Here is an 18,467-nt window from a genome sequence, read left to right on the forward strand (position 1 = left end):
CAGACATGAGGGAACTCGGAGTGACAGCTACGGGAGGGGGGTACGGTCATACGTGACATTACTCCCCCTCAAGGCGTGCCACTCCGGGGCACGCAAGGGCTGACACGGCAGGGAATCACGGGACACAGGACAGACAGGAGGAACAGACCAGGGGAAAGCAGGGCACGGAGACCGGGGCACGGCAGGGACAGGGGAAACAGAGACTGGCCAGGAGCTGGGCATGGCAACACAGGTAGGGACCGGGCGAGGCACGGGGGCAGGGCCGGACAGGACAGGACCGGGAGCAGACATGGGAGTGGGGCCAGGGAACAGGGCGGAGAAAAACACAGAGGCAAACACGGCTTGGACGACTGAGACAGGGACAGGAACAAGATGAGTGACGACTTGGGGAACAGACATGGGGACGGGGACAGAGATGACACCACAGGAAACAGACACGGGAACAGGAACACAGACCTTGACCGACACAACCACGGGGACAGGGACCAAAACAAAACCAGGGATAGGACCAGGGAGCAGGGGGAACACGGGCAACGGAACATAAGAGGCACAGGGTGGAGCTGGGGGCACACGAAGTCCATGCCCAACAGAGGGCAGCACAGTCTCAGAGGGAACAGGCGGGGTCCGCTGTCGGGCAGCGGGAACAGGCGGGGTCCGCTGGCGGGCAGCGGGGACAGGAGCCGGTCATACGTGACAGATGATTTTTCAGTCACACCTAAATCTACCTGTTAGGAACAGCACATGATCTTCCTGGAATATTCTGTACACCTGCTGCTCATTACCCCACCATTTTCACAACTACTTAAGCTTCCCCCTCTCCCGGATTGCGAAGTATTGTTGCTATGCTACATACCAAGCGTTCTATCTCTGTGATTGCCTTCCCGTGTACTGACCTCTGCTCTCCTTCCAGACCTTCCAGACTCTCCTTCTGCCTTCTGTCTACCCGGCGTGAGCCTGGACCGTCCTGACCTCGTCTACAGCACCCATACACCTCACACGCTCAACGGAGTTATTTGCCTATTCGAGTGCTCTGTATTCACGTCTCTAATAAAAGCGACTACTTTCCGCATTTGGATCCTTGTCTGCCTGGTTGATTCGTTACACTACCGCAAAAAGCTTAGGTGTCACTATTGATTCGGATCTTTCATTTGACACACATATATGCAATGTCACTAAGGCTGCCTTTTTACATTTATGTAATATCTCCAAGCTGAGACACTTACTTCCATTAGCTGATGCAGAGAAGCTGGTCCATGCTTTTGTCTCGTCGAGATTGGACTACTGTAATAGTCCTCTAATTGGATGCTCTAAACAGTCCATAAAGAAGCTACAACTTGTACAAAATGCTGCAGCTAGAGTCCTAACTAAGGCTATAAAATTCGATCATATTAGTCCCACTCTCGCCGCATTACACTGGCTTCCGATTAAATATCGCATTGAAAGTTCTTCTGTTAACCTATAAGGCGTTAAATGGTCTTGCCCCACAATATCTGAGTGAACTCATTGCTTACTACAACCCATCTCGCCCTTTGCGCTCCCAAAATGCTGGATTTCTCTTAGTTCCAAAAATTTGTAAGACCATAGCTGGAGGCAGAGCTTTCTCCTTTAAAGCCCCTGTGACGGGCAGTGTGAGCAACTAAAAAAGGAAGCGATCACGCCAAGTCTCAGGGAAAGAGGATGGTTTAATAGAAAGTGCGCAAACAAAATACCCGTGACGTATATCCAGATTAAGGAAATAATAACCAGCAGTCAACTGGTACAAAGACAAGACATATATAGACGAACAAACGACCCTCAGGTGAGACGGATCACGGGTCCCGCCCACCTGAGGGACGAACATCACGTGACCAAAAACAGGACCGCTGCCGCTGTAACCGGGGGCGACCGGTAGGGGGCCCCCCCCACAACGTGACAGCCCCTCAATTATGGAATAGCCTTCCAGCTCCAATCCGAGATTCTGATACAGTTCCAATCTTTAAATCTAGACTTAAGACTCACCTATTTAATCAAGCCTTCAGTTAATATTCCCCTTGTAAGGTGTGGGGCTCGGGGGCCCCCAGACATTGAGATTTCTGGTAGTCTGAGATGTTGATACTGTCATCCAGCTGTGTCATGGCACCACTCTTGTTGTGACAATGACTTGACTGGAAAGTAATGTCTCAGTGAGCCCTCATGACTGTGGTCACCTCTGAACCCCTCCCTTTAGTTATGCTGCTATAGATTAGCCTGCCGGAGCCACATGCTAATCACTGGCATGTGAGCTATGTACGTTTAAATCAATGGTGGTTAAAATTGATGTCCACACACTCTCTGTATTGTCACACACAGTCTGTATTGTCTATCTTTTTGCATGCTTCTACCCAAGATGATTGCATGCAAGCACCTACAAGCACCTGGGAGATGGTCTGGCCTGCCGGTGGATGTACTGATGCTGGGGTTGGATGTGCCATTGTCGCAAGAGGCTCCTACCTGAGGCTCACCATCTGCACTGAAGGGACTGTGACTACTTGGCCGGGGAACAAGAACCTTAACTATAACTGTAGAACCACCTTTTGTCCACAAATACGGACTTGTGCTAACGGCCGCCCAATGGAGGATGGGTTTCCTTTTGAGTCTTGGTCCTCCCGAGGATTCTTCCTAATCCCCACCATCATTTTCCTTGCCACTGTCGCCACTGGCTTGCTCATTAGGGATCTGGACCCATACTATTGTAAAGCTGCTTTGTAACAACATGTGTTGTAAAAAAACGCTATATAAATACATTTTACTTTGACTTTACTGGTTGGCACTCTCCATGGTACTGAAATGGCCTCTGGTCCCAGTGGATTCATATATATGCACCCCTTTAACATCATATAGGAAGCCAATGGTGTTTCCATACTGTCCTGACTTGATGGTGTACCTGCTAGTCTGTAGAATGGGAAACTATTTGATGTCATTATCCTTTAGCCTGACCTTCCACTCCAATATAATGTTATTCGTGTCAAGAATGACGGCCTGTTTTTTGATGGCCCGTTTTACAGCAAGGGACTTACAGCCCATGTAGCTGCACTTTGTGACCTACTGACTACTGTGAATCTGGCCCCTTTTAAGGTAAATGACGACATAAACTCCCAACTGCCACTGTGACACAAGAGGAGGGCATGAGTCACTCACAAGAGCTGGGCCGTCTGGGAATGGTCATACGCACTAGGCCTCCATGTGTGATGCTTTGCACACCAACCTGAGGTCTATCCACATGAGTTTGATGTAGTTGTTCCTGTCGCCATGACCAGGGTCACTCACTGTGCTCACCTGTGATCTCAGTGGCCTTTAGTAGCTTCTGGGATGTAGGAGGCTGAGGCTGTGATCTGCAGGAGGTTATCAGTGACTCAGAGTTTGAATGCCAGCTCATTGTTCATTCACAGTACAGGCTGGAGGCCGGCCAACTGCACCAGGTAATCCATCATAAAGGATGTAAACAGTGTGTGTGGGGGGAGGGGAGGTGGTGTATGAGAGAAAACGAGAGGATGTGAGAGAGATAAAGAGGTGTCATTGAAATGTGAAATTCGCACTGAGAAAATGGCTGATGTAATTAATGAACAACAAGCTAACAAACTCACACGGCTTGTAGTTAAATGCATGTGTCCCAACTGCAATATAATCAATGTGTTTTCCTCCTATGTGTTTATTATCATGGCACAAGGGAGACCACGAACGTGGCAGACACATGCACTGGTGTGCTATTAAATTCCTGTTTGAAATTTCATCAAAACGAACATTAAGAAATTTTTCATTAAAACATAAAAAAATATATTAAAAAAAAATTACTTATTACTCATTATTACTCATTATATTATACAATGAGTTTCTTATGGCAGGTTCATAAAAATGAATGCCTTATATATAAGCTTGTGTATAAATCCAGCTTCTCTTATTTTAAACTGTGTGTCCTTTGGCAGCTTTAAGTGTAAACATAAAACATGTTATGTGGCTGAGTAGAGCAGATGATACTATATAGTCTTTTATGTTTGGACTGTATAGTAAATGAGGAATAACCTCCACGCATGATGTGTTTTATTTATGTGTGCATTCTGTGCTCTGTTTCTGCAATGAGGGTGAAGTTTACACAAGCTCAGGGTGTTGTGTGGGTGGGGCCATTTCTTTGTTGTATTATTGATCGAAGCTGCAGGTAGCATTGGGACAGGAGGGAGAACTGGCTTTGTTAAAAATAGCCATCAAATCGGGAACCCTGCAGCAGAAAGATGAATAGCAAGTTCCAATAAGGTTTCTTTTTCAGAAAGACATTGTTGTCAGCTAATCTGAAAGCAAATGTTTTCAAGAAATGTGATAGTTATCAAGGAATTGCCTTCCTTAAATGAAGTTTTCACGCTGGCATTCGAGAGCCTTGAAGTCAGTGGTCCACGCAAGGCATATGTCACTCAGCCCTGTCCGCCTGTGGAAGACCCAGATCCAGCAGGGAGAGGGGAGAGAAGGTTGTGTGTGCTTGCCAGTGACAGAGGTAAAGCCATGTGGTGTTAATGACTGTTTGGATGGTTAAAGCCCAGTGGTCCTGCTCCACAAGCCAGGGTGCTGCACAGACAGCAGATGGCTTCATGTGCAGAACACTGGCCATCAGTAGGGGATTCACTGCTACTCATGAAAATAAAATCAACAAATGAAATACAAAAGGATTCTTGCTCAATAAGAGGCTTTTTAGTGCTTTGGAGTGAATGATAATTTTGTAAGGTGGCAGACCAATGTATTTTAAAATCAGTGAATGGCATTTAGGATTTTAATAATTGGACACTCCTGTAATGTTACAGTTTAAGATGAAGAAGACTCTTGGCTCACTTGTGCTACAACACTCCAGTTGAAACATGTTGTAGGAGCACTACTAGATCTACATATGTGAGTGAAGACTCCTGGTCCTGATGGAGGGACCTCGTTGATGAGAGGAGGAGAGAGATCAGAAATCAGAGATTAAAGTGGAAGCGCAGGATTAGAGTGCAGGTTTAATGATGCAAATGAAACAGGAAGTGCTGTGAAGAGGAGAGCCTTCATTATACTGGATCTCAGTGCTCTCTCTCTCTCTCTCTCTCTATCTTTCTCTATCCCTCTCTCTCTCCCTCTCTCTCTCTGCCTCTCTCTCTCTCCCTCTCTCTCTATCTTTCTCTATCCCTCTCTCTCTCCCTCTCTCTCTATCTCTCTTTATCCCTCTCTCTCTCTCTCTCTCTCTCTTTCCCTCTCTCTCTCTGCATCTCTCTCCCTCTCCCCTCTCTCTCTCTGCATTTCTCTCTCTCCCTCTCCCCCTCTCTCTCTCTCTGCCTCTCTCTCTCTCCCTCTCTCTCTATCTCTCTTTATCCCTCTCTCTCTCTCTCTCTCTCTCTCTTTTCCTCTCTCTCTCTGCATCTCTCTCCCTCTCCCCTCTCTCTCTCTGCATTTCTCTCTCTCCCTCTCCCCCCCTCTCTCTCTCACAGTATCTCTCTCTCATTTTCATGTCCCTGTGTGCCACAGTCTTGGAGCCTCTGGCTGTTGTGTTGCTGCCAGACATGTGCATATGCTTCAGTGTGTGATGCATGTGTGGTGCACACAGAATTCATGTTCAGAATCATTTACATTTTGGGGGGGTTTTTTTACCCCCTGGCAAAAACCCCCAATCCTGGACTTTCTCTCCCTCTATAATAGATTGAGTTATATCTTACTGACATTTCTTTTATTTTATAGGGAACTATATTCTAGAGCTAATAAGTTCAGTGATTTGAAGACTACAATCACCAAGGTACATCGCTTTCTAATAAATAACATTACATAATACAGATTTTCTCTGTTGCTAAAACATATAACTCTGTTGTCTGAACCAAATTCTCAGTGTCTTAAACCCATTTACTGAACTTGTCACACATTTTGCAGAACCATAAGCACATTTCACCTAGTTAGTCACAACAGGTTCACACTTTTGTCAGAGCCTTAAGCACTTTTCACCTGTTAAGACACAATTTACAAACGTATTTTCACAAACTAAAACACATTTTGCACTATGATGCACTTGGGTTGCATAATGGTAAGCACAGGTAGCAACCATAGTCCCAACATTCAGAGAGGAGAACAGGTCATTGCTTTATTCATTTCATATATATATTTACAGTATGACTCAATACAGATCTGTTGCATAAAAAGGTGTTTCATTACATGAATTTCCTACAGTAAGACATTTGTAGGCTTGGTGCTGCATGTAATAGTTTGTAACTAGCATATTTTGTAGAATCACAAGACACATCAGAGGGGAGGACGTCTATGTTGAACCCAAACCAAGAGACCCTCATTGTTGACATGTCAACTTTGAAAGCATCAACAGTATAAGCCTTTCCACTATTGACCGTGTCCTAAAACGCAAGAGAATGCGGATGAAGCAACTGTACAGAGTACCCTTTGACTGCAACTCAGAAGGGGTCAAGGATCAAAGAGTACAGTATGTACAGGTAGGTGTTCAATACTGCAGTCTACACAGCACAAGTCTATCTTTCTGTTCCACTTACAAAGCTTTAAATATTTTTTTCATAGAGATTGTTTCAAATGGATTCCTCAGACTGTCCACAGTAATATATTTATATGGATGATGCTGGGTTCAATCTTGCCAAAAGGAGGAGGAGAGGCAGGAACGTGATTGGCCAACGTGCCAAAAGGAGGAGGAGAGGCAGGAACGTGATTGGCCAACGTGCCAAAAGGAGGAGGAGAGGCAGGAACGTGATTGGCCAACGTGCCAAAAGGAGGAGGAGACGCAGGAACGTGATTGGCCAACGTGCCATTGTTGCAGTCCCTGGCCAGCGTGGTGCCAATGTCATATTATGTGCTGCCATCAGCAATCATGGGTTCTCCACCATCATGCCACACTGGGGGCCATACAACACTCAACATCTCTTGGCATTTTTCATTTTTCAGTAATCTTCGAGATGTTGTGTTGGGGCGTGAGCAGCAGGATCATGAACAGACAGGCCATCCTGTCTGTCATTGTGTGGGACAATGTGAGTTTTCACCATGCCGTCCATGTCAGAGAGTGGTTCAGTATCAACCTAGATTTCCTAAATCTTTTGTTTCCACCATACTCCCCTTTCCTCAACCCAACAGAGGAGTTCTTCTCCTCGTGGTGTTGGAAGGTCTATGACTGGCAACCCTACACCAGGTAAAATAGGTGTGGATGCGTGCCAAGCATGGATCCAGCATACTAGGAGTTATTTCTCACGCTGCCTGGCGAGGGCGAACGTGGCCTGTCATGTAGATGAAGCCCTGTGATCTGACCCAGCACGTCGACTTGATGCTGCAGTAGAGTAGAGACTTTATGCACTTCTGTTCTAATGTATTTCTTTGTGTATATTTTTACTCATTCTTGCTAAACAACATTTTTGTTTTGTGGCCAATAAAGATATTTCTACAGGTTCATGATCTGACCATTGTGTTTTCCTTTTTTCGCTGTTGTGTGTAATGACTGTTGTTCAGTGCTGTTGTTCATTTTGATTGACTCGAGTCTTGATTTGACAACATTGTTTGGTTTTGAGCACTGCTTGAACTGTTCTGAGTCAATAGTTTAGTTTTTGCAGGAAGAGTCAGATGTTTTGTGAATTTAGTGTGTGAATTGGGTTTTGTGTTTACAGTTTGGAGAAATAGATGTATGGTTTCAGGAAATGTGTCTTGGCAACTGAGAAAAACTGTAATGTCTAGCATTTTAACTTGAACTCATATCTATTTACTAGTTAATAGATATTTCTCTGACATACACATTCACCTGACAGGAACCAGCACTGGGACTGAATGAGGTTCACAAAGGGTTTTATGGTTGTTTGTCAAACATATTGTTTGTTTGTCAAGTATCTACACTAAGGTTATAATCTGTTTGTTGTGCAGTTGTTTCATTTCTTTTTAAAATAATTTTTTTCATTAGAACATGACAGAAAACTGAAAACTATTACTTTACAGCAGCATTTCTGGACTTTTTGCTTTGACAACCATTCATCATATGAGATATACGTATATACTGACCAATCATATGAGATGTACGTATGTACTGACCAATCGAATAAGATGTACGTGCCGTATTTTATCTTATTTCCATGTCTTAATGCCCTTTTACAATCTGTTAGGTATCTGAAAAAATGTTAAATAAAATATGTTCAGAGTAAACTTTTAAAAAGTGGTGGGGACAAAATGAGTTGCTTCAGAAAGTGTTGGGGACAAAATTAGTTGCTTCAGAAAGTGTTGGGGACATGTCCCTAGTGCCCCCAGCGTATGCCTACGGCTCCAGTCCTCTTGCATTAGGAACAGAGACATATAATTGGTCTCAGCGTGACATAAAAGATGATTGGACCTTGAGGGTCTTGTTAGATCCCTAATGACAGGGAATATGCTAGTATGCTAGAATATGCTGCTATCAAAGTTTTGAATTCTGGGAAAGTTCTTACAAATTAGGCAGCATCTGAGGTACAAATGAATTCTCCCTTCATAAGCTGTAAGACACTATCTAAGCGTTGACATTACTGGTGAATTTTAAGGTGACATGCCATAAAACAATTCTATGTAAATAGTTTGAAAGAAGCCAACAGGGTTTCTGGAATGCATGGTGTCAGCAAAAAAAGTGCATTTTTTACTTGTAGTTCAAAAGACCTTGACTCAGCAGTTGTCAGGTGGATTTCTTAAAAGTTGAAATGACACCGTGACTTTGGAACACTTTGTTTAATGGCTTAAACCCCTGGTAAGACCATGCATTTTGACTTCAACTTGTGACCTTACATGTTAAGAAAGCATTGCAGTTCAAATTAGTCTGTTCACTAAATGAACACATTATTATTGCTTCATTTAACTGTTTATGATGAAAGGTGTGGGTGTGTGTGGGCGTGTGTATTTGTGCGTACAGTATGCATGCAATGTGTAGCACTGGAATTAGTGATTGTATGCATGTGGTGTATGGTGAAACTTACCCAGTATTATTCACACCTTCTGTAGTTGGGTGTTGATTGATTCACATTAATGACCTGGCCCTGGAAGAGCAGCCAGCACTCTAAGACGAACTGGAACTTGATGCCAGGCTAAAACAAGCTGATGAGGCAATAGTTACTGATCCACAGGAGCAGAAGAGCACAGTGCATCTTGGAACAGACTGACAGTTGGAAATGGGAAAAATTCAATCTTCAATCTGCTTGGAAGTGAATGAAAAGGAACCTCTGTTGTGGCCTCAGAAAGAGGCGGAGCTGACAGGTTTCTCCTGGGAGGAGATCCTGGTGTACGGAGCGTGAAGTTCGCCTGTGGCTCTAAACCACAAGTTCACTCTTCCAGTCGAGAGGAAAAGCCTGTTCCTCGCTGCACAGACGTTCGTAGCTTGATATATTTCTATAGGCCATGTGCACCACACACGAAAAAAAATCTAGACATGTCTTCAATGTTTAAGTTTCACATGCATTCGGAATGAGAACATGGGCCTGAGGGGCTTTGAGAACTGAATGGCATACGATGCTTTCATGATTAAAAAGGGAGGAGATTACTGGGACAGTCACTGGTAGCTGATTCAAAATTGGACCACTATGGAAAACACAGGCAAAAGAATTAAACATGCATGGTTTAGCAATATATGTAAAAGAAGGTGTAGCTCTTATAATCATCCTCTCTTCCTGCCTTTTGGGGAAGAGAAATAGACTGCTCGTGTGAATTGCTCTGAGGTGGTTAATAATACACAAATCAGTGGACCTAAAGCCTGCAGGCTCTTAACCCAGTAAGTCATTTTAAAACATGTATTCTCATATTAAATATGAAGGCATTTCAAAACATGTATTTTAGTATTCCTTCAAAATGGGAAATAACTCAGAAGAACCAGGACAGGACCTTGGAGCAGGTTTTGGAACAGGTTCTGTTCTATGAGGTTCTATGCCTCAAACAGCAGCAGCTTCTGTACTGACGATCTAAAAGTCCAAAGAAGGGGGCGTGAAGAGCAGAGAGGAAAGAATGAATAGGTGGCAGGTTTGGATAGAGTGTCACATAGAACAGTGGTGAAGCCTTTTTAATTTGTTTATTCCAGAAATCCATTTATTGTTTAATAAATGTTTAATGTTAATGTTTAAGACATTAAATTGGACAATTAGAGGAACAATTTACAGTGACTTACAGTTTGCGCAATACCTGCACTGCGTATAATCAATTCTACTCTATATGTGGATATTTAATTTAATTGAACTTGGCAGCAATAATACCACCAAATAACCATGATTTACAATCAGTGATTGCCAGGAAAAATATAACACAATCAGCTTTCAGACCACACCAACTCCTTCTTCAGAAGATATGCTGACCAATGATTTATTCAAAGAACAATCAAGAACCATTAAGGATCTCTTATATCTGATATCATAACCCTGTAGTGAAAAGTCACCATAACAGAAGGATAGTTAACAGGTAAGTTTTACTCATGTACTCTCATGATCGCACTATTTTGTTTTGGTGTTTTCAAAGGGATTTGATCTCAACTTGGTGATCTCAGACTGCATGACCAACAATGGTGAAAACTTCACCAGCAAAGAACATCACAAGTCTGATCACATGTTTCTGACACTCATACACAGAACATCTCTCTGGGGTCTGCTCCTTGAGAGGGGAGTGGTTTAAGTGGTTTAGACGGAGGAGTGGGTGACTGAGAGCCTGCACTTTAAGGCGTCTCTGAAGCATTACAGCTGGGTTGCTGCATCCACACACCCCCCCATGACCTGAATTCAAAAGGTTCTAGGTGTCGTACTTCTTCAGGTGGTTTTAGGTGTCGTACTTCTTCAGGTGGTTCTAGGTGTCATACTTCTTCAGGTGGTTTTAGGTGTCATACTTCTTCAGGTGGTTCTAGGTGTCATACTTCTTCAGGTGGTTCTAGGTGTCATACTTCTTCAGGTGGTTTTAGGTGTCATACTTCTTCAGGTGGTTTTAGGTGTCATACTTCTTCAGGTGGTTCTAGGTGTTGTACTTCTTCAGGTGGTTCTAGGTGTCGTACTTCTTCAGAAGGTTCTAGGTATCATACTTCTTCAGGTGGTTCTAGGTGTCGTACCTCTTCAGAAGGTTCTAGGTATCATACTTCTTCAGGTACTTCTAGGTGTCGTACTTCTTCAGGTACTTCTAGGTGTCATACTTCTTCAGGTGGTTCTAGGTGTCGTACTTCTTCAGGTGATTCTAGGTGTTGTACTTCTTCAGGAGGTTCTAGGTATCGTACTTCTTCAGGAGGTTCTAGGTATCGTACTTCTTCAGGAGGTTCTAGGTATCGTACTTCTTCAGGAGGTCACTCTGCCAGTGCCTCTTGCGGTCAGGGAAAAGCTTTGGGATACGGATCTTGCGGAAGTCTTCAATGCACTTCTTCAGCTCATCTTCCATCAATTTCCTCTCCTGTTCCTCAGGGTCCCTGGCTGGGGCCTTGCTGTTATCTGCAGTGGTGGTGGGTCGGGGCAGAGTCTTCAGGGCCAGTGTGGTGGGCCTTGCAGGGCTGCTGGTGGGCACCGGGGGTGGGCTGGAGGGATGGTGGGCAGAAGGATTGGGACAGGGGTTGGGAGGGGGCGTGGACGGCCCTGCGATTGGCAGTGGTGGGGAGGGAAGTGAGGGCTCAGGGCTGTCAGGGCTGGTTTCAGGCTCTACTGGAGGTATTTGTTCCAAGTTCAGATCTGCATCGAGTGTGTCACAGTCTGTGCCTTCTACTGGTTGGTCCTCTGGCTTGTCTGCAGTACCTTGGTTGCATATACGTGGTGGGACTAACACCTTACCACCTGCAACAGATGCAAAAAAGAGAATGACATTCCACTACACCAGTTATAGAAACAAACAGGTAGCCAAATGAGTTTCAGTTTTTTATTAGGCAAGACACTGGGCGTGAAATACTAAATAGAAGAATAAAATAAATTTGTGACAAACCAAAATACAGGGAGAAAGAAACAAACAGAGACACACACTATTCATAAGGTTATTCTTTCAGACCCTGTGGTCTGATTGGACAAGATTCCCTAGGAGAGTGGGAGGACTTCATATATTGGGTTCACATTCTCTTCTTTCTTGTTTGCCTTATCAAAGCGCAGCCTTGGCATAGCCTGCAGAGAAAGAAACCTCTCCCTGAGGGGCTTGGACATCAGCCTGGTTGCTGAAAGCGAGCCAGCCACCGGCACTGAAGCAGACACACTCGTAGGAAAATAGCATGGTAGGTCTCCATCACAATGGGAGCGAAGGAAGTTTAGCACTATGACATACGGGCCAAGATGGGGCAGAGTGGGGTGAGTAGGGGGGTTAGAGAGCTCTAGTGCGGGAGGGGTCATCATCCTGGCATTTATTCACATTAGTGCAGTGTCAGCGGAGTCAGTGGTTACAGCCTCACTCAGCCATCTGTCAGAGGACTGAACAGTACAGTCCCCAGTCCTTCAACCCTTGTCCAGCTTTGAGGACACACCCAGGTTTTGTAGACACGCCTATTCAAGCTCTCACGTGCCAACATCCGGCCTTTCCTCCCCCTGGCCCCGCTCAAATGGAGGCCCACGTCTGCTGTTACCTGCTTATGTAATGACTGAAGGAAAAAATGTCTCCACTTAACCGGAGGCTGAATAAACAATGTCAGAGCTCGTCCGTGTTCTTTCATGTGTGAGTGTGTGTGTGGGGGGGGGTGGAAATCAGACAGTTCTATACACATGCTTTTGAGGGATCATTTTTGTGCTGGTTTTTTTAGAAGGTTGGAAGCAAGCTGTATTTATGCGACTCTCTGATTTCACTGAACAGGACACAGCTAACACTGGATGAGAGGACAAATTCTTCAGCGTGTTTTTTATTTTTTTCAGAGCCTTATAATGGCAAAGTGTGGGTTTAGCCGGCTTTAGACGTGGGTGTGGGATGTGGGGGGGTTTGAGTGCCACTGGAATTATCTGTTGTAAAGGAACGGCACATTTAACTGTCCAGGCTCTGAGAGTAAAGTGGAAAATACTCTTTAAAATACACTTCCATTTTCATGTCACCCTTCTGAAAAACCAAAGCGCTTCCTGGCATGTCTTGTTTTTTTTCCCAGCAGCCCATCTGTTGTCAGTGGCACTTTTTTCAGTATCATCATTACTGCTATTAACAAGACTAATGTGTCACCACTACCAGGCTCTCATTAACAAGAATGTGTGTGTGTGTGTGTGTGTGTGTGTGTGTGTGTGTGTGTGTGTGTGTGTGTGTGTGTGTGTGTGTGTGTGTGTGTGTGTGTGTGTGTGCGCGCACCCATGCTTTATCTGAGATGGTAGAGCATCTATTTCCATAGCCATATTTCACAGCAACAGCCCCAAACAATACATCTGGCAATTCAACTAAAATTTAAACTAAACATTTCACAATATGATGTTGACTTCACATGAACGTGCACAGCACTGTGACCATAGACAATGAATCAGCATTCTTTACTCAGTTTAGCCCAGTGAGCACCTCATGCCTACAGTGCTAAATACAGAAGCCATCTGTACAGTCGCTCATGTGATCCAAGGTGCGGCTTCATTGTTCATCCCAGCTCTTGGAGCTCATTGCTAGGAACAATGCCACACTGTTACCCAGCACACTCGGCGCACATAGCCGCCACTTCGCGGTCAGTTGCATAAACGCCTGGAGATGCGTGTGAGTAGATCTTCAGTGAGTAGATCTGAGGGCCCTGTGAGGTAGTCTTGAGTGGGATGTGGGAAGCATTTCAAAGTAAAAAAAAAAAGAGGTGTATTGTCTCTATGGTTACATTTCACCACCGCGGAGCTTCACATTGGCTCTGTGATATAAGCAAGTCTTTCCACTCTTTCGTTTAATGACTTAGGAAGCCGTTGTGAAAAGGTCAGGGTTCAGAAGCTTTTTGAACATTTCAGCATACTAGTATCACTATGTTACACTATATAAATTACAGCCAAGAGGTACATATATACTGAGATATTAAAATTACAGTTAAGAGGCATATATATACATATATTCAATTCACCTCCTGGCAGTTTATCATTTGTGCGACAGAACATTTTCAACACATGGGTGATGTTGGCATGCTAATGGCAGGATCATTAGTGTTACACTGTTAGTGTATTAGGTGTAGCAGTGCTGTTATTCCACTGTCACTGCTGGGTTCATAGCAGTCTGCCACCCAAAAGCATTCAAGCCATTAGCGGTTCTGTGGTCAGAAACTGACTGTTGAGGAAAAGCTAGAAGATGGCTGATATAAATTGTGCATGGCCAGAAATGGCTTCTATTTCTAACATACATCTATAAAGTGTAGTCACAAAGGAGAAATTTCAAATAAAGGGGTCAGTGACATATATATATATATATGATATATTATATATTACTACTGAAGATCGTGGCTAAGCTGGGCATCAAGACCAGGTGAACTGCTGGAAAATGTTAGTGCAGCACTGTGGATGATCACTACTGAGATGGATCAGTTGATGTGTGCCACAACAACAGTGAAACCTGAGGAGTTTGGCTATGAAATGAACATCGTCATGGACCAGTATCCACCATGGAGATGGAGCTAGAGGCTATTGGAGGCAACACAGAGAGAAGGTAGCCATGGGAACTGCAGACAGATGTGATGAAGGTACTTGAGAAGCACATCAACCTGGCCACACCTGAGACATTGGGGACTGCCAAGCAAATACTAACAGCTCTGGCTGCTTAAAGAGGCACAAACCAGGAGAGTACACAGAATGTTCTCCTCCTCAGAACACACAGAGAGCTCCTCAGTGTTCTCGCAGTGGTGGAGTAGCAGCATGAGAACAGACCCACCAATGCTGGAGGAGGCTGAACCATACTTGAACAGCATATGGGGAAATGAGGCATCACACAACACAGGCCCAGTGGTTCCTGGACCTGAAAACAGAGACAGCAACCTCCCTGAACCATCACGCTAGCAGATGTCCAAGAAAGGGTCTCACATACGAAGGGTTGGATAGCTCCGGGCTCTGAAATGGTCCACACTGGGTGAAGATCCTGTACTTCAGAATACAGACTGACAAAATGGTAATGGCTGTCCAGGTGGACATAGTACTGATGAGTAAACAACAAAAGAAGGCTATAGTGACACATGCAGCATACCCAAGCCACAGAAACATCAGTAGCTAGGAACATGAACGCTTAATAAATACCAAGGGGTGAGAAAAGCAACTGTGGTTCCCTTGGTAATTGCAGCACTAGAAGAGAATGTCTCCATATCCCAGGAACCTCTGAGATCTCCATCTCGGTTCAGAAGAGTGCAGTCCTGGGAACAGCTAAATAACGCACTATGCAGGACCCTCAAGCTCCCAAGTCTGAGCTTGAAGGAGAAATACCACCTGAACTTGTATATTTATATACCAAAAGCAAAGGGGAGATATTGTAAAAGTTTCATACATTGTGGCAAGACTAAGCACAGCAACAATACACAAGGTAATTGCATCAGAGAGGTCCCTCCCAGGCAAAGATCTCAACGCAGCCTGGGGTTTCAACACATGCTACACAAGCTCTTCTGAAGAAGCTCACATGGGCACCGTTGAGGACTGTATACACGGTGGTCGCCAAGGAATCTTAGTGCATCAGATGAAAAACACATCATGCTTACTTTCCTTCAAAATCAAGATTCCAGCAGTGCCATCAGCCCAGAACTGACAGTAACTTCAGCAGGTGCTTTGTAGAGATGAGTCAAAACTGGAAACATTTGGCTGTAACAGAATGCAGTTTGCTTGCCAAAGGGCTGGAGAGCATCACAGCAATGAGAGTCTGCAGGCAACAGTGAGGCGCGCTGGAGGTTTGGTGGTAGTTTGGGCCTGCATTTCAGCAAATAGGGTTGAGGATTTGGTCAGGATTGGTTGATGCTGAGAAATACATGCAGATACTTATCCATCGTGCAATATGGGAACATCTGATTGGCTCCAAATGTATTTTGCAGCAGTAACTGCAAACATACAGCCAAAATCATTAAGAATTATCGTCAGCATTGGAGAGGGCAGTGAAGTTACGGGCCCCCACAGAGCTGTGGTCTTACATGAAGAGACAGAACAATAGCACTTTGCAGCTGTTGTATTTTTATGAACTAACGGTTTTACTCCGTCTCTGTGATGCCTGTACGTCCTGTTCGCTCTGTTTCCAAAGAGCAGAGGAGTAATTAGACCCACCATGACAATATTTGTCTTCTGATTCACTTCATGTTGTCTTCACAAGTCCTTCATTTACTGTACTGGTTTTCATAGTTTCATCTGGCAGTACCGTGATACATTTCCAAGAACTTGCACATATGAGGCAGTGATCCTGGAACCAGGCTTAGTAAATGAACATCTGCATGCTTCCCATGGCTGTATATGTAGCCCTATATCATTTGCCAGTCTGCCGGATGCTAGCATGGCTAGTGTTCCTGGCCCTGGGGGTAGCCACCCTGCTGTACAGCTCTCCTTGGGTTTGGCCACTGAGGACAGAGCCCTCCACAGCTTATTGATAATTCGAGTGAAGATTAGACCCCAGAGTGGCCAGATGGTGGGGGCGGGGGTGGGGGTGGGGTGACCCAGCTCTGCACTTCGCTGCCGGCTCTTGTCGCAGTGGCACATTCCCCCAACGCAGCTGATTGGCTCCCTCGCCTGTCTCTCACTGCCCCCCCTCCAGCACCACCAGGGCTCTAGCTGATATGTTTTGCTGCTTTTTTAGCCCTGTGTTCTGAGAGACGGTATCAATTGGAACCTAAATCGCTGCGGCATAATTACAGCTCTGCGAGTTTTACGGGTTAAAATTGTTACACTCAGTTTTCTGGGCATGCTGCCACACGATGCAGCCTCTTCTTAGACAAGGTTGAGGGAGATACAATCAAGGGGAGAGCAAAAGGGAAAAGTGGAAGAGAAAAGATAGAAAAGGAGAGGGGTGAATGAGACAAACGAACCGAGATTAGAGAGAGCGAGAGATACTTCCTGCCATTTGTGTGATGCTTGGTTAAACAGACACATGTCACTTCACTGGCCTTGGAGTTGGCTGCAGTAGCTGACACAAAAAGGGGGCGTACAGTGTGGTGGGAAACTCTTGGGGAGTCTGAGTGAGTGTCCTGGGGGTGAGTGTCCTGGGGAGTGAGTGTCCTGGGGGGTGAGTGTCCTGGGGAGTGAGTGTCCTGGGGAGTGAGTGTCCTGGGGGGTGAGTGTCCTGGGGGTGAGTGTCCTGGGGAGTGAGTGTCCTGGGGGTGAGTGTCCTGGGGAGTGAGTGTCCTGGGGAGTGAGTGTCCTGGGAGTGAGTGTCCTGGGGGTGTGTGTCCTGGGGAGTGAGTGTCCTGGGGAGTGAGTGTCCTGGGGGTGAGTGTCCTGGGGAGTGAGTGTCCTGGGGGTGTGTGTCCTGGGGAGTGAGTGTCCTGGGGAGTGAGTGTCCTGGGGAGTGAGTGTCCTGGGGGTGAGTGTCCTGGGGAGTGAGTGTCCTGGGGGTGTGTGTCCTGGGGGTGTGTGTCCTGGGGAGTGAGTGTCCTGGGGAGTGAGTGTCCTGGGGGTGAGTGTCCCGGGGGTGAGTGTCCTGGGGGAGTGAGTGTCCTGGGGAGTGAGTGTCCTGGGGAGTGAGTGTCCTGGAGGGTGAGTGTCCTGGGGGGTGAGTGTCCTGGGGGGTGAGTGTCCTGGGGGTGTGTGTCCTGGGGGTGGGTGGTGATGGCGAGAAAGCAGAGAAGCACCTGCAACAGCACCGGTCACCCCAGCAGCCCACCACCATGCTGCCGGTGCTGAACCCACATCAGGCATCGCCTCCGGGCTTGCTGGACCCACGTCAGGCTCCACCTCCAGAATGGCTATCCTTTAATTAGAAAAATCTCGCACTCCAGCTGCCCTCCCTCAACCGACCTCGTCTCCCAGGCACTGAGAACACTGCATCCCTCTCACAACCAGGAAGAAGATCCTGGCGGACGAAGGTTCGCCGTGCTGAAGGTACACGTGGGCAACCATGCCAGGGGTGGGCGTGACCCTTTCCGTGGGGGTACCAGAGCACTGGAGTCCCAAGTGGACCAAGCTTCATGGCCAAAGCAGCTTTGGGGCCTAGTGCTTTAGAAAGGGAAAGATAGAGAAGGTCCCATCAAGCAACCTCATGTGCTCTTCAAACCTGATCCCTGTTCCTCTCCTCACAGAGTGTGTCTGCTCAGAGCCACTGAACAATTCATGCTTTTTTCAATCTTCTTTCCATATTTTCCTTCTTTTTGACAATAAGGGGAACTGACTCTCAAGTGAACCTGTCACTTACTTCATTCTATCTATAGCTAATATATTTAATATCTTTATCTATATCTCTATATTCTCCTAAAGTTTCTTTCCCTTTTTTTCTCATTTAAAGCTTCCACTGACTATGGTACAGTTTAGCAGTTTAAATGCTTACTTAAACAAGGATTTTGCTTACCTGTGTAAGAGGACACCATGATGCTGCTTGCTCACAGCAACACCAGGGTCTCTTTATACCCCTCGTGTTGTCAGTACACTCTGGAGCATCAGTGCTACAGAAATGACACATCCTACTGC

General features: G+C 45.6%; 1 protein-coding gene across 1 annotated transcript; it reads right to left on the reverse strand.

Moving 5' to 3' along the window:
- Positions 1-11,112: 11,112 nt before the first annotated feature.
- Positions 11,113-17,903, reverse strand: LOC143526575 (uncharacterized). Its single transcript, XM_077021048.1, has 3 exons — positions 17,802-17,903; positions 14,674-14,782; positions 11,113-11,756 (listed from the first exon to the last, which is right to left on the reverse strand). The coding sequence occupies exons 1-3, from the start codon at positions 17,901-17,903 to the stop codon at positions 11,254-11,256; spliced, it is 714 nt and encodes a 237-aa protein (XP_076877163.1). The 3' UTR covers positions 11,113-11,253.
- Positions 17,904-18,467: the final 564 nt, after the last annotated feature.

The sequence above is a fragment of the Brachyhypopomus gauderio genome, chromosome 11, assembly GCF_052324685.1.
Source record: "Brachyhypopomus gauderio isolate BG-103 chromosome 11, BGAUD_0.2, whole genome shotgun sequence".
NCBI lineage: Eukaryota > Metazoa > Chordata > Actinopteri > Gymnotiformes > Hypopomidae > Brachyhypopomus > Brachyhypopomus gauderio.